Source organism: Cricetulus griseus, chromosome 2 (genome assembly GCF_003668045.3).
Source record: "Cricetulus griseus strain 17A/GY chromosome 2, alternate assembly CriGri-PICRH-1.0, whole genome shotgun sequence".
Taxonomy (NCBI): Eukaryota; Metazoa; Chordata; class Mammalia; order Rodentia; family Cricetidae; genus Cricetulus; species Cricetulus griseus.
The window spans coordinates 444,643,983-444,659,996 of record NC_048595.1 but is presented as its reverse complement, the minus strand read 5'-3'; the positions used below and the strand labels follow the sequence as shown (position 1 = coordinate 444,659,996).

The window sequence follows — 16,014 nt, the reverse complement described above, 5'->3', positions numbered from 1 at the left end:
TGGAGCCAGCATCAGAAGGATTCTCCCCAGGACCAGCTCAGCATCGTCTTTGCTCCAAGCTGTCCCTCTCCCTTAGCCACTCCTCTGCCTGTAAGAAATTTACAGGGCACAAGAGGCTCAAAGGGAGCCTTGGAGGAGCAGGCTAGCAGGAGCTGGGCACCTCTGGGAGATGCTAGTCCTCCTGTCAGCTCTTCGGGCATCAGGCTTCCCTGGGGCTCTTCTTCCCCCTAAAATGGGTTTTCAAAATGCTCTTCAGCATTTTCTTCCTTCGCCAGATTCCTGGAGGATAAGCCAACCACAGGATGTTAGTGATGGCGAGATGGGCTCGAGTGGAGCTCCAGGGTGGTTTCTGGGACTGGGGTGTGGTCCAATCTTCCCAAGAATGAACAAAAAGGCCTGTTGACATCAGAGAGGTTTGAAGCCAAAAGTTCTGGAGTTGTGGTTGGGGTGGTAAGGGGAGCTAGAGAAGGGTATCCAGGATTGCGTGTGCCAATGGCTCATGGTTGACTGTGGTAACCCACCAACAGTGATGGCCAGGCATCCTGGCATCACACTTGGGATGGGGTCAGGGAACCCTTGGCAATGGCTGTGCCTTGGGAGGCTGCCCATGGGCCATAACCTATTCAGGAGGGGGGTGAGCAGATTCTCCCTCAGATGACATGGATGCTGCCATGTCCAGGGTATGGGAATATATACTGAGGAGTGTGGGCGGAGGACAAGGCCATCTCCAATGCCAGCTGTCACTTGTCAGTGGCCTCTCCTAGGTCCCCTGACCCCAACGCCAGGATATTATGACTTCCAGCCGCTCTGATGTCTTTGCCTCCTGTACTCAGGGGTGAAGATACTCACTATTGAGGAGACTAGGAGGAGTCTCACTCACCCAGCAGTGACGGGAGCTCTCAGCTCTGTATTGTCTGTCCCTTGGCCTGTGACACAGGGAAGGGGAGGGAATCTGCTTCCCACCCTGCAGACTGCCTTTCTCTCCCTTCTCACTTTACCTGGCTCCGAGGGATGAGAAATTGTATGTGAGGATATGGGAGTGGTCTCCAATGGGAAGCGAGGGAGAGCAGCATGGTACCCAGCTCTGCTTGCTACTGGCCCTTTCTTCCCAGGATCCCTGTGCCATTTTTTACAGACAATGTTAACCCAGAATAGCTTTGATGGGCTGGCCAATGGCTGCAAGGCATAGCGGGATCTGCCCCCACTAGGATGATGACTGCACCCCTGCCACCCCAACAGCCTGTCCATTGGGTCTCACCTCTGCTGTGAGACCTCCAGCCGGCCGAGTGCCTCCTCCAAGTCCATGCTATGCTCCAGCTCTGACTTCCGAAGCCGGGCCTCAGTGGTGTCCAGGCGGGCCTGCAGCTAGGAAGGAGTGTGAGCCCTGGTCCACCTCTCTCTAGTCTTTGACATAATGCCTGCTCTGGGCAGAAGCAGGATACAGGGGCCCCCAGGGCCTGTTCATACCCTGCTTCTCTGTCTAGTTCAGAGTGGGGGGCATGCTGACTGAGCAGATGATGCTTGGTCCTAGTAGGCCTGGGAAGACTATGGGAGTGGTGGGACCAGCAGGAGGCAGGGCTCTGGGGGTCCCTGGAGACACTTCACCGCTGGTGGCTGGAGCAGGGATAGCTGAAAAGCAGGCTCTGCCATGCCTCCGTGGGGCATGAATCTGGACCCTTCTGGCCTGATCTATTTTCCAAGTTGCACCTCCCCTCTCAACCTTCATCCTTAGCAGGTGGGGACTAACTCACATGGTGCCAAGTCCCCTTGCTATGAACACAGAGCATTATCCCAAGGGGTTAGGAAAGGAGGCTGGGGACATCGTGGGTGTCAGGAAAGCACCCCCAAGGCCTACCGCCCACAGCCACTCAGCCGTTACTATGGTGTGGATCTGAACCCAGAGCCTAGGAAATCACAGGGTCACGGAAGTTCCAGGAGAAAGACACAGAGAGCAGGGCGATGGGATGGGACACGGGAGTGGCTGATGGACAAGGGCCTGATTCTCAGCCACCAGCAGTGTGACAGTTGGGATCAGAGGACTCCAATGATGAGGGATTGTAGCGTCATGTGGGGAGGACATGCTGGACACCCTTCACCCGGGTCCACCTGTGTGCTGGGAGTGGTTTGGGGCAGGGTCTTCTGGCACCCCCATCTAGCTGGCTGTGAGCTGAGCTCTGACTCATAGCTTACTAGTTTACTACTCTTTGGAAGGACTTCTGCAGCTTCTATTCCCTGAAGTCAATTCCCAGTATCTCCCGCCCTGTGCTAGGAAGATCTTTACCCCCAGAATGCACCAGGGCAGAGGCTCACAGGAAGAGCAGCCTCATGGAGCTCCTGAGCCAGACCAAGATAAGGGGGTCCTCACGGTCTTTCTTAGATGGACTCTTGGGGTGGGGGCTGCAGAAAAGAGCATCTCCCATATGGAGTAGTTTTGTGGAAAGAGCACCAGAGAACTAGGGACTCTTGGCAGGTGGGCGCTTTAGGGCTAACGTGGTTGTACTAGGAGGCGTGATCAAGCATGGGCAAGCCTGTGGTTTTTCACAGGTTTCTGATTACATGTCCTAGGAAGAGAATATCAGGGCCAGGCTTGGGACTGGGCATGGTTGTAGGGTAGTGGTTCTCAACCTTTCAAATGCTGAGAACCTCTAATTCAGTTCCTCATGTTGTGGTGACCTCCAACCATAAACTATTTCATTGGTATTTCATAATTGTAATTTTGTTACTGTTATGAATCATAATGTAAATATATGATATCCAATGTCTCTGATATGTGACCCCCAAGAGGGTCACAAGACTCATGGCATTAGAGGAACACTGGCCAGAGCCGAGCCTTAATTTCCTCATCTGTCCTGCCATTCAGAGCTCAGGCTGGGTCCATAGATGGCCTGGTGGTTGATGCGGGGGGTCAGAGGTCCACTACATGGCTATTCTCCATTATTCTGTCCCTAGCTTGCCCAGTTCTGCTTCTGACGCTCATGACTTGGAGAGGATAGATAATGCAAGGGCTCCTGCCTGGAAAATGCCTTCACTTTTCTGCCTGGGTTCCTCTGTCTTCATGGAAAAGGCACTCCCTAGCCCACAGGGATCTCCCTGAAACCTCTGGCTGAAGCCTGTATCTCAGAGGTCACCCTCACTTCTCCTGTTCTAAGGTCTGGCAATAAGTAGGTACTTAGGAGAAAGGGCCGGGACTTGGAGCCAGGTGTTTGCCCACAGGCTCTGCCCGGGGTCCAGGGCAGTCCGCCCTGGTTTTATCCTCTGTTCAGAAGCTAGCTTTGTGATTATGATTGACAAGGACCAACAGGTCTTCACTGACCAGATGGTCATCGCTGACCATCCTGGAGCAGATGGGAGACAAACATTTGAAGGGGACATCTTCTGCTTCACACCTTTTACATCTAGTCTTGATTTTTCTATCTGTTGCCCGGTGTCCCAAGACTGGCTGATGGCCCTGCAATTATGATTGCCAGTCCTGGGAGATGATCCCTAATAAGGGTGAGGCTGTGAGCACTGGCCTGCAGGTACCAGCTGCACACTCACCCTCTGGCTGACCATGTGACACTTGTTAACCAGCTCCTCCCGCTCAGCATCTGCCTGAGCCAACAGGTCCTCCAACCGGGCCAGCTCTTCTTGCAGGAGTTCACTCTCCTCCTGTGTATGGGTTGTAGTAGCTGGCAGCCCTGTGGTAAGCAGAGTATCCAGATCAGGCCAGGGCCCTACCCAAACATCGTACTGCTAGGCCTGTAGCAACAGGAGAGGGCTTCCATAAGGAACGTCACTTCCTCTCCTGTTACTGAGCGCCCTCCTACCCTTGTTGCCTTTGGTAAACCTTGTTAACCCCATTAGACTCATGACCAGGCCAAGCCCCTGCAATTAAAGCATGCATGGAGTTACCACCTGTCGTATCTGGGTCCTGAGCAGTTGTGGAGCTGCTGCTTTGGGGTAGGAGGACCCTGCCCACAGTAAGGATGCTTTTCCAAATTGCAGTGGTGTTTCTCTGTCCTTCCTATGCACCCAACATAGCCTGGGGCCGCCAGAAGATTAGACAGGCTCTTACAACACAAAGGAGCCATCAAGACCCCTGCAGAAGGGAGTCATGAGCTGAACTGGGGTCAGGGAGCCTGACTCCTATTTGGTCTCCATGTGGGGATGGATTCCTTGGAGCCTGTTCCTGCAGTGCGATGATAAAAATAAGCTACGTACATAGGGTTGGATGAAGAGCAAAGAAAGTTCATGATGTCTGTGCTTAACCTAAACTGAAAGTGTCAACCTTTAGGATTTTTCACTCCGATGGGGGGGGGGGGAAGAAGGTGGATAAAATCAAGACACAATGGCATAACGGTGTCACAACACAGAGGTCAGCTCTGTAGATCATTGATAACAGTCTCGTAGCTATCTGCATGACTACTGGGGACCCAATGAGAAGACTGTGGTTGGGAAAAATGGGGCTAGGAGAGTCTGGGATGGGCAGCAAGGGCCACAGACACTCTTAATGGTGTGGCTCCCTGAGACAAGATTCCAGTGTGCTGTTCTGAACCCCGACCTGAGCAGCCTTAGCACCCTCACCTGGGAGTGGCTCCTCCGCCAGGCTGCCCGACACAATCTCTCGGATACGGGCTGGCACAGGAGTGGGTAAGGCCCGCTGGCCTTCTCCACGCACCGTCAGTGCCCGGTCCCCCCGGCTGGCCATGGGGCTCAGAATGGTATCTTCCAGCTTCTGAAAAACACCCCAGAGCGCTGGTTCTTACAGGCCCCGGACAACCTGCAGGCACCTCACACAAGCTCTCTGGTGTCAATGGGGGCCACCACATGGTCACTTCAATGCTGCAAAGAGTCCTGGAAATAGCAAAGTGGGGCTAGGCTGGTCACTCAAGCCACATGCCTTAAGTCTCCCCACCTGTGGGGTGGGACTGTGAAAAAATGGTGATTTGGGAGGATTCCTGGCCAAGGTCAGCACAGCTCACCTCTAAGCCCTTTCCAACGCTAAGCAGGCTAGGCTAAGTCCCCGGCTGACTCAAACTAGAAAGCATGAGGCTTGTGATTGGCTGACCACAAGTGTGTGGTGCCCTTTTCCAGCTATCTAAGCAGCTTGCTGGTTGCTCTTTTCGGATTAGACCCCTCTCCTGTGTTCAGCACTCTAGTGTTGCAATATCAGAGCCAACAGAAAGCTCATTCCGAATGGTTTCTTTGTCCATGCTGTGGTCTTTATCATGAGTAACATAGGCTGGGCTGGCTGAATGAGTTACGGACAAGACCCCAGGCTTCTAAATTTAGCAAAGGTAGAAGCAGCTGCATCAAACGGTACCAGGAGCCAAGAGCCCTAGCACCTGAAGCTATGAGCTGTCACATAACGCCAGGCTTGACAGCGGAAGTGTTGGAGAGAGCAACTGAGGGCAGAAACTGAGAAATTAAGAAAGGTAACAAGAAAGCTAAAACTCTGTGAAGAGTCAAAGGGAAGAGCCTAGACTATGGGGATTGCAAGGCCCTGGAGAATTTGGGAGAGCTACTGAGGGTTCTAGAGGCAAGGCTGGGTACCTAGAGCTGAGGACAGGGACAGGTGCTCTGAGCCCAGAGCAGTCGACCTCTGTCTCAAGCACCTAAAGCTATAATAGAGCTGCTGCCTATGACAGCTTGGAACCATAAGCCTCTTGGTCCCAAGGCTTAGTGCTGTGGGCCTCTGGCTTTGGAAATTCAGGTTGTAAACCTCTGAAACTCAAGGTCACCAACACCAGGGGAACAGCTCTTGCCTACCCAGAATCCCTACTTAGAGAAGGTCTTTGGGCTCTCAGATTCTTAGCCACAAGTTGTTGGGGTGGAGTAACATGTTTGGGGGAAGGAATGGACCTGGGACTGAGACTTAGTCAGGACCTGTAGGCAGACTTGTTCTGTGTCAGCTGGAAACTTGCAGGTATTGGACGGGCAGACAGTACGATGGGGATTAAGAAGGGCCCCCCTGCCCTGTGCATGAAGGATGTTTGAATGAAAGGCTAATGACCAGTGATTGATGCCAGGGCCCCATTTCCAGAGCTTCCCAGCCATAGCTCTGCCTGCTGTCCTCCACAGTGGGACTCCCCAGAACCCTTCCCGCCTAGAGTCCCTTCAGGGGACACTCAGTAGCCTCCTGACTTCCATTTTCCAGTGCTCACTGATGACATTGTCTAGTCTGGGGCTCTCCTGGTTCTGACTTTCAGGCCTGTGCTTGTGGGGAGGCCCAGCTTCTCCAAGCCCCTCCCCTCCACCTTCCTTACCCATTTCACCTCTTGACTGTGGCCAGGCCTCTTTCTACTCTGAATCCTGAATGCCTCTGTGGAGATAAACCACGGCGGCTTTCACCTAGTCCTCCCAAATATACTGATGCACCCCCTTCTTTCCGAGACAGAGTTTCTCTGTGTAGTCCTGACAGTCCTGGAACTCACTCTGTAGACCAAGCTGGCCTTGACCACAGAGATGCGCCTGCCTCTGCCTCCTGAGCGCTGGGATTAAAACCCTGTGCCTCTGCTCAGCTGATTCCCCTCTTAGGCTAGCCAGATTGGAGTCACCTGAATGTCCAGGCTCTCCACAGCCCCGGACAGGGCCTGTTCTGGTCCCCCAGGAACCCTGCAAAGGTGAGATGCTGCAAATGAGTGAGCTCAGGGCCTGGTTAGCCTGCCCCTTCAGGCTGGGCAAAGACTGACATTCCTAAGGTTTTGCACTTCCTCCCCTAGGTGGTCTTGGGAAGGTGCCTTCACTTCACTTTCCTCCAGAGGACCTCCCAGTCTTGTTCTGAGTGGGCGGTAAACAGTCTTCCTTGGGTGCAGCAGCTCCATTGGTGAGGAGCAGAGCTCTGCTGGCTCCTTCCTCCCAAGACCACCAAGGCCTCTCTCTCCTGCTTTTCTGAGAGTTATGGTTGGAAGTGCCCAGCCATGGCTGCCCTGTTTTGCACAGGGAATCCTAAGGCCTAGTGGGGTAGCAAACATCACCCCACGCCCCCAGATTAAAGACGTGATGCTGGCTCCATTCAGAGGTTCCCTCCAGGCCGGAAGGACCCTGCCTCCCTCCCTCCTCTCCCTGGAGCATCAGCGGCGCCACCCGCTAACGGGAAAGCAGCAGCGCAGCACAAACTTGACTCATTCCTAACGTTTACAGAGGGTCACTTATTAGCCGGGACGTCCCGAGAGGCGCTGGGGGCGTAATAGGTTCCAGCTGTGGCCGGGTGCCTGCGATGGGTCGACGCCCAGCCAGAGCAGGAGGGGTGCGGAGGGGGAGCGGGAGGGGCGCGTCCCTGGCAGCCCGCCCTCCCCTCCCGCCTCCGGTCCCCAGTGCGCGGGAGGATTGCAAGCGAGGGCTGCCCCGCCTCCACGCAAATGGCGCGGGGGAGGGGCGCGGGGCTCTGCTACTTCGTGCAAGGAGGTCTGTGCTGACCCGGGCTTGGATCCCCTGGGATCTTACCCGGGACCGCCTCCTTCCCCATCCCCAAGTCTGGCCCATAGTGGGGAGTGGGGCTAGGGTTGTTTACAGCACATGTCCCACAGGCTTTGCCCATGTTGCCATCAGTGGCCCCCAGCCCGGGGGTGGGGGGTCACCATCATCTCCAGGGCCAGGATCTTTCCTATCCACTCTGGTTATGGGGAAGGTTATAGCCAGCGAATGGGGGACCTGCATAGCCTCTTGGGGGGAACCTCACATTGTGGGAAGGGACACCAAGGCTTGACAAAGGGGACTTCCATGGTCACTTTACTAAAAGACCTCCGACTGAGATGACCTGGGCCATGTTTGTTCCTACCTATTCCTCAGCTCAACCTATGCCAAAGACCCCAGGGGGCAACTGTTTGAGACTCAGTGGGGACAAACGTCGTTGCCTCCGATTCTTCTGTGGCAGTATGGAGGGAGTCCCATCTAGGGGACTGGCCTCTTTACCTCACTCTCTGGGTCACAGCAGGACTCCCTTCTAAGAGAAATGATAGGGGTCCCCACTGTGCCATCAGTGTGAGGTAACCATGGATGCATCTTATGGAGTATGAAACACAGGGCCTTATTATAGGCCATCCTGTGTTCCAGAGCCCCAGGGGTTGTTGAGTGAAGGATGGGGTTCAGGGCTGGAAAGGAGACAGACAGAGCAAGAGGAAGACCTGGTACCAGCTGCCTAATAGGTCTTCTGCACCCCGATAATAGGTCAAACTCTGCCCACCACCCCCTGGCCCCACGGGAATGGAAACTGCTCCAACCCTTCCTTGTTAACTGGCCTCCCTGTCGTCCTGCGGCCTAGGAACCCCACACTGCACTTTTGCCCTTGCCTGGAGACTGACTGGAATGGGGAGTTCTGGGGGTGGGGTATGTTTCCTTCCCGATTGGGGCGCAGCAGTTGTGGATGGGGAGGTTGCGGTCAGGGGCAGGGCTCCAGTCCTCAGTGTGGGGCCGTATCCAGGAAAGGCGCCTATTCCAAGGATGGGCTCCAGCTTGGGGCCCTGCCCTGTCCTCCTACCCTGCCCCACAGGCATGACCCTTCTACCTGCGCTCCTTCCGGATTTGGGATGGTGATCACCCTGAGGGGGATCCAGGCAACGTCCAAGTACAACCCACTGGTAAGGGGGGGGGGGCGCAGGGGAGCCCAGACGCTGAGGGGCGTGGCCTGGTCAGCTCTGCGCTGCTGTCTAGATTGGGCAGGAGGAAGAGTCAAGTGTGTCCCCTGCAGGGGGCTTCTTGCGTAGGATTTGGGTGGCCTCTCATTGCTGCTTCAAAGAGTGGGGGCAGAATAGAGCAGGGACAGGCACTCCAAGTGGTCCCAGAGGGTAACCCAACATTCTCCTTCCAGGCTGCAGGTAGAAGAGTAACAAACAAGACAAAGCAAGACAAAAACAAACAGAACCCATTAAACTCTCTAGGGGTGTAATTGAGGAGGTGGTTTCCGGTTTCCCAGCCTAACCAGAACCAAGCAGGGATGGCAAAGGCAGAGTGTGGAGCTCCCACTACCCCCAATCTCCCCCTGGGTGGACTCCCTGAGGTCCTCTTACAGTGCCAGCAGCACCAGCCCACTCCCTGAAGGCCTGCAGGGTCTTCCTGAGGCAGGGATGGTGTGACAGGTCAGGAAGCAGAAATGGCAAAGATCACGAGCTGATTCACGGCACCATGCTCATGACTGTGGCCACAGACAGGTGGGCAGTCTAGGTGCTAGTCCCCATTGGAGAGCAGAATGGATTTTAAAAGGAACTTGGCTGCTTCGGGTATGGAGAAAGGAAGGGCTCAGCCATATCTTTCAAATAAAGAACTCAGCTGCAAGCAGGGGGTCTCCAAATCTCCATTTAAAGTCTCCCAGGGAGAAAGCAAAGCCAGTGTAACTTGATACTGTCTCAGACCCTAACCTAGGCAGCAGGCAGGCCAGGGCAGGGTGACAGAGGCGGAGCAAAGAGAGAGAGCTCAGTCAGTGCAGGGGTGGCTAGGCCTGCGGCTAATGTCTGGATGCTGAGCTCCAACAGTGTCCCCGTGTGGTCACATTCAGTATTGCAGAAGGGCGGCAGGGCCTGCCCAACTTCAGGAACCGAGACTGGCTTGGGCTGGGTGGGGAGGGTGCAGAATGGATCCAACATAATGGACAGTAAGAGAACCCGTGACAGTGTGAGTAGAGGCAGGTCACATGGGTTGCAGTTTCTTAGCACTGTCCACTGTCCAGGAGCAGCTGTTAGAAAATCAGTTATCATGACTTGGAAACTCTGCCCTTCTCCCTCTGTGTGGGAGAGCCTGGGCCAGGCAAGTTTAGGACTGCTGAGAGGGTCTGTGTTAGGACTGAGACTCAACCCTGGGTTGAGTCTGGTGGGGCTAGTTTTCCGGATATCCAGGTCCCTGGACAATCCCCTGCCTTACATGCACCTGGTTGGATGTCCATGGACCCTCCTGCATCCCCTTGGTGAGCTGGCCTGGCCAATCACAGGCCCAGCTGTAGCCTCAGAGCACTTTGGCCTCCTGCAGAGGGTTTGGTGGGTACTACTGGAGTCGATAGACCTGCTAACACCTACTTCTGTGTCTGACAGGCCGGCTTTACATGTGCTTTGATTGACACCCTCACCCTCATCCCCACCCTCTACTGTACCTGCCAAGCTGGGGTATGGGCGTTGCCCCTGGAGCAGAAGCATCTAAAGTCATGAGGGGGCTAGATGTTGGAGCAGCGGATGAAGATGAATGAAGGGGACAGCTTATCCATCAACCCCTAGCACAATGCTTGGCATCCAAACAGGCTCAGACAGGTTCCCAACACAAGTAATTGAAAGCTGTGTCGGAATGGCCGAAGGTATGAATCACTAACTCCAAAATGACTCAGAGCAGGGAACGCTCGGCAGGCTGAAAGATGCTGTCTGTCTTGTCTGCTCCTATGTCCCGACACCCACACAGGCCTCCTGGGGGAAGGTGGCGGGCCTGCAAAGCAGTGCACACAAGGGCCCAGGATAAAGAGCAAGGGGTGAGGAGTGGAGAGAGAGGAGGAAGCAGAGAGAGGGGATGGCTAGACAGAGGGGGTGGGATGCTCTGCTGAGGAGGGAGGGGCCTGTCTCTGGACCACGGGTAAGAAAAGTCTGAGTAGAAGATGTGGTCGGTCTGGTCAGTGTCGCTGCTGTCTGGACTTGTGGCCCTGGAGACAGAGATAGTCAGCGTGTCCTTCCCTGGTTGGCATGTGGTTAGCACTGTGACCAGGCCGTACTTGGGCCACTGCCAGCTCCTGTCCTTGGTGAGCCTATACTCCTGGGACCTCACACCCTTGATTTTTAGAATGAAAAGTGACTTTGAAAGGGGAGTGTGAGGGGGTGGGGGGTTCCCTGGGGAGCTCCAGGATGACAAATCCAGATAAGAGCTCTGGATCTTTCTGCCCACCCCCAAGAGATCTGGTGAGCCAGTGCTCCAGTCGCCGGGATGTAATCAGTAGTATTTACACAGGAAGCACCCATGAAAACCCCAGCGGGGGACTTGGTGTGGATGCAGGGCTGGGACAAGCATGCACCCCAGCGGGGTACTGTAGCCCTACCTGGCATCACACCTCTGTGGATTTCCCCAAATCAGGAGGGTGGTGCCTGAGTGTTGTGAGCTATTTTGGGGAAACCTCAGATTTAGCTTGTCAGCCAGAGGGCAGAGGCAACCTACAATGGTGATGGCGTCTGAAGAGTTTTATCCTGTGAGACTGGGCCCTGGCACTACGGATGTTAGACCAGGTGGGTCCAGAGGGTTGAAGAATCGGTTGTGGTCAGCAGTTGAGTGAGTGAAAACAGTTCCTCCATCTAAAGTCTTGCTTTAAGCACATGCACTCACAGTAAAATAGTGGAGTTGTTATGATAAAGCTCATGGGGACCTTGGCGCATTCCATGACAGACGAGGGTGACCAAGGCGGGGGGGGGGCGGGCAAACATGCCAGGCAGACAGAGATTAGTGAGAAGTTTTATTAGAAAGGGAAAGGCGGGGAAGGAAAGAGAAAAGAGGTAAAGAGACATAGAGAACAGAAGAGAAGAGGGAGACAGGAAAAGTTTTATCTGCTCCAGGGGAACAGAGAGTGGGAAGAGAGCATAAGTGGGCAGGGGTCTTTCTTTTGATGGGGTCCTTTGCACTTGTGTGCAGATTATGCAACCATGGAACCCTGGGCTGACCAGGATACTGCCTGAGTACATTCTGCCAGGTGAAGGGGCAGGCCAGCATAATGCCTGAATCCTTGCAGGAGTCACTGAAAAATAAGGCAGGCTCATGTAGAGTTAGAGCTGGAGCCCACAGTTCTTCTAGAACAGACTCCACAAACACGAAACCAGAGACCCAGAGGGATGAGCCTGCATCCTGTTGATGCTCACAGTGGTGAAGCAGCTCAGTGGTCCATGGAGGAATGACTTGGTGAGTGATGCATGGTCCATCCACAGGAAGACCTGTCACTCAGACATGCTATGACATGGGAGGACCTTGAGGACACTGTGCTAAGTGAAATAAGCCCTCAGATGGTTCCATCCAAAAACTCAGATACCCAGAGACAGAGAGCAAGCTGGTGGCTGCCAAGGGCTGGAAGAATTGGTGTTTAATGAGGATGACAATTTGAGAAGATGAAACCATTTTGGAGCTGGATGGTGAGAAAATGCCTTTATAAGACTGGCCTGTCGTGGTGTAAAGGTGATGCTGCCAGGATTGACAGCCTGGATCTAAGCTCCGGAATCCACATTACAGAAGGAGAGAACTGACTTCCAAGTTATCCTCTAACGTCGACACTCACAACAGGGCATGTGTACATTTCTCTCCACATATAAAATAAAAATAAAAACAAAAAAAATATAAATTTTTTTAAAGACCAGCCTGTATGCAAGTCTGTGGGGGTATTGTCTGGATTAATGATTGAGGTGGGAGGGCCCAGTGCATTGAGGGTAGTGCTACCCCTGGACAGGTGGCCCTGGATTGTATAAGAAACTAGGCTTGAGCAAGCCAGTAAGGCCCCCATGGCCTCCGCATCCGTTCCTGCCTCCAGCTGGGTTCCTCCTTGACTTCCCAGGATGATGGACCACAGGCTGCAGATGAAATAAACCCTTTCCTCCCTAGGTTGTTTTTGATCATGGCGTTTTATCACAGTGATAGAAACCCTAAGACAAGAGCCATAAATTACCAGCCAAGGAGAGGAAGGAACAAGTGCTGCTCAGGGAGACCCACTCTTGCCAGCACGGTTTCATACTTAAACACGATGTCCTAAGTGGCTGCTTCCCCTGCTTCAGGTCCTATGATCTCAAAAGGACAGACACATATGAGCCACCAGCCTTGTTCACCTCCTATTGCTGTGGTGAGGCTGGACCATGTATAGGAACCGTGGTCATTTAGCTCATGGAGCTGGAGGCAGTACCTCTGCGGGGCACTGGTGAAGTATCTGGCTATCTCCCAACATGGCAAATGCCATTGTGATGGATGTATGTGTGAAAGAAAAGAGTATATGGTGTATAGAAGGAGCCAGAGAACACAGGAGCCAGATTTGCTCCTTTTTTTTTTTTAATAACAACTCATCCTGGATGGAAGTGGGGGCCAGAAAGAAGCCACCAATCCCTTCTGGGGCCAGTGCCCTATGACCTAAACACTTTCCACTCCTCATTACCGTCACCCCCTAGACTTCCAGCTCGTGAACCCTTTGGGGGCACATTCAAACCGCACCCAAACCATAGCAACAGCTTCTGCCAATAAATATGAAAATTTATAATGGACAAGTTCCCAGAAAACTAGAACTTAACCCAAAAGAAACAGTTGGAAAAGTTCTATGCCATTAAAGCAACCAAGTCAAGGGTGGGGATCATCCCACCCTACTTCCCATTTGTCTTAGGCATGCTATCAGTTCTGGGTCTGAGAGGACTCAGGGAGCTCCATCTCCTGGTGCACAAGGAGCCCCCCATTTCATGTGTAATTTTAGGGGTCTTTGAACTCACCGAGCCAACGTGTTCCCCCATCCCATACTCAGGACCAAGCTCAGGGCTCTTAACTCTGGTCCTTGTCTCCAGTTCTAGCTCTCAAGAGGCCTGTGGGCTGGGTGCTCAGGGGCACCGTGCAGGGGGGAGGTGTGCAGATGAGGCAAGGGAAAGGGAACTAACTCTGGCTGGAGGAAGAGGCATGCCAAGGAGCTCTTCCCAGCACAGGAAGCAGGTTTATGTCAAAGGCTATGCTCCTGGTTATGTGGGCGGCTTCCCCCACTCCAGCTCTGCCCTTCTCTGGGTCCCACAGTACCCCGTATGCAGCCAGAGGAGCTGGAGGTCCCTAGAGTCCTGCCGCTGGTCTCCTATGCCTATCTGGGTATCTCATGGCGCCTTCCTGCTGCATGCTCACCTGATGTAATTGCACAGAGATCTCAATCACAGCTGTGCAAATAGCAGGTGTGGCCGGGCAGACAGAACAGCCTCACCAGGCTCTGTATGACTCTCGGGTGACAGCTTCCCAGGGACAGAGGGGTTAGGTGCAGGCAGAAGCCCCCAGAACCCAAGCCTAGAGAAGTTTGCATCACTCTTGGTTTCTCCCTCAAGTCCACCGGCAAACACACAGCCACTCACTCCCACCCTCAAGCCTCCGAGGAGACAATGAGGTCCTTACAGGGTGATGCTCAGATGTGATTTTGTGAGATGACCACTTTTTCTGAACACACTGTCAGCCTTGCTCTTAGAACTCAGCCTGAGATCGCATCAGGTAGAGCTCACAGAGTGGCCTCTAGGGAAAGTCTCCACCCAGGACAATCTCTTGTCTTGTTGCATTAACTGACTTATTTTTAAAATTACATTTATTTATTTGTGCGTGGTGTTGGAGTCTCTCTCTCTCTCTCTCTCTCTCTCTCTCTCTCTCTCTCTCTCTGTGTGTGTGTGTGTGTGTGTGTGTGTGTGTGTGTGTGTGTGTGCATGCCATAGTGTGGAGGTCAGAAGACAAATTTTGGGATTTGGATCTCTTCACCCTGTGACTCTCCCAGATCACACTCGGGTCATCAGACTTGATGGCAACTGTCTTCACCCACTGAGCCATCTGTTCCATGCCAACTGGCTTTAATACTCTGTTTGTGTCATGATCTGTCCTGTGTGGGCACATCTGTGTGCCTATGTGTGCTACCGTGTCATTTACCCACTTGGCACCATCTGTGCAGTTACTCCTTTCAGGGGACCTGACGTATTGTTTACCTAGGACCACGTCAACCCCCTGCAGCATGGCTTTGAGGGACTGAGAGCTGGTTAATGAACACTCTGAGTCAGCAGGTCCATCTGGGGTGCACTGAGATCCCCAGGGCATGGTGGGGACGGCCTGGCTGGGGTGGCTGGATGATGACAGTCAGGGGAAGCAGGATAGGGAGGCTTAGGATGAGGGACAGCAGGGTTGGTAAGTTGGTGAGCTTTGAGGAATGGGAGGTGGTGAGGAGGAGTGGGATGTATGGATGGGTGATTCCATCAGTACTGTTTCACAAGTTCCATGGAATTTGTGCAGCTTTCAGAGTGGGTATTGTGGACATCCCCAAATTGAAGTTCCCCTTCCATCTCAGACCTAACTGTGCCCATACCTGGCTATCAGAACAGTGGGACCCCTGTCTCCCCACCACCACCACCACCACCACCACCTTGTTGTACAGGCTGCAAGCCCAGGGCTCCAGAGGGGCCGGCCTTCTGAGCTGCTTGGCTGGTCCAGAGGTCTGCACTTGCTGGCTCATGTTTACGCCTGAGCACATGCGCAAGAAGAACATGCTTCTTGGAGGCACAGCAGCACTCCCTGCAGCATCCTGAGTGCTCTCAGGACCTGCTCTCCAGGGGTCACAGAGGGCAGCCACTTCACTGACCTGAATCACGGTGGCCAGTCCCAGCTGAGACTGCTCCGTGGAGTCCCCATCTTCAGGATTGCTGGATGTGGCGCTCATCCTGGGCAGGAGCACAGAATCTCAGATAAGCAGGGTGTGGGCTCCTCAACTGCCCAGTACCGTCCTCTTCCTCGTCCTCTGTGTGCCTCTCTCTACCTGTGTGCAGTACCTGGGGCCACTATGCTGGTTCTGCCCTGTTAATTCACTTGTTCCAGGGTGCCCAGCTGCCCCACCTTGATTGTGGAGACCACACGCCAAACAAGGCCGTGAGTGTTGCTGCGGCAACCAGGACGCTGAGGGCTGGGTTTCCCTGGAAATAGGAGTAAAGGCTTGTTGTGAGGACTAAGGAACACTGTTGGCCGAAGCTGTTTCCCTGGAGACCTGGAGTGAAGCTGACCTGAGGGAGGCCTCTTCCTAGAGCCCCTATTTACTGTCTAGAGAGACTGTTTGCTTGCTGACCACACCCAAAGGTGCAGACCACAAGCCCATTCTCCGAGATTCAGGGTCACAACAGACTTAGTTAATGTGGCAAAGAACTTTATGACCAGTAGTGAGATGCGTGTCATGGCTATCTAAGGATCAGGAAGGGACTAAGGTGGCTTCATCTTCTACATCCTTCCCTGTTGGAGCCTGGCAGGTTACCTGCTCTGCAGCGTTTTCTGCCTAGGCCGTATAGAATTGCATCTCTCCCCAGTCATCCCGTTGGCACCGGTCTGGTTTGTACTCTTATCAGT

The 16,014-nt window shown here is 53.8% G+C and overlaps 1 protein-coding gene across 1 annotated transcript in view; it reads right to left on the bottom strand.

Moving 5' to 3' along the window:
- Nucleotides 1–15,340, bottom strand: part of Crocc2 (ciliary rootlet coiled-coil, rootletin family member 2) — a 57,782-nt gene extending 42,442 nt beyond the window's left edge. Inside the window, exons 1-4 of the mRNA XM_027397655.2 lie at nucleotides 15,263–15,340; nucleotides 4,564–4,714; nucleotides 3,538–3,677; nucleotides 1,259–1,365 (exon numbers count right to left, since the gene is read on the bottom strand). Of these exons, the coding sequence (XP_027253456.1) occupies nucleotides 1,259–1,365; nucleotides 3,538–3,677; nucleotides 4,564–4,714; nucleotides 15,263–15,340 (476 nt within the window). The remainder of the gene's footprint in view (nucleotides 1–1,258; nucleotides 1,366–3,537; nucleotides 3,678–4,563; nucleotides 4,715–15,262) is intronic.
- Between the last annotated feature and the right edge of the window lie 674 nt (nucleotides 15,341–16,014).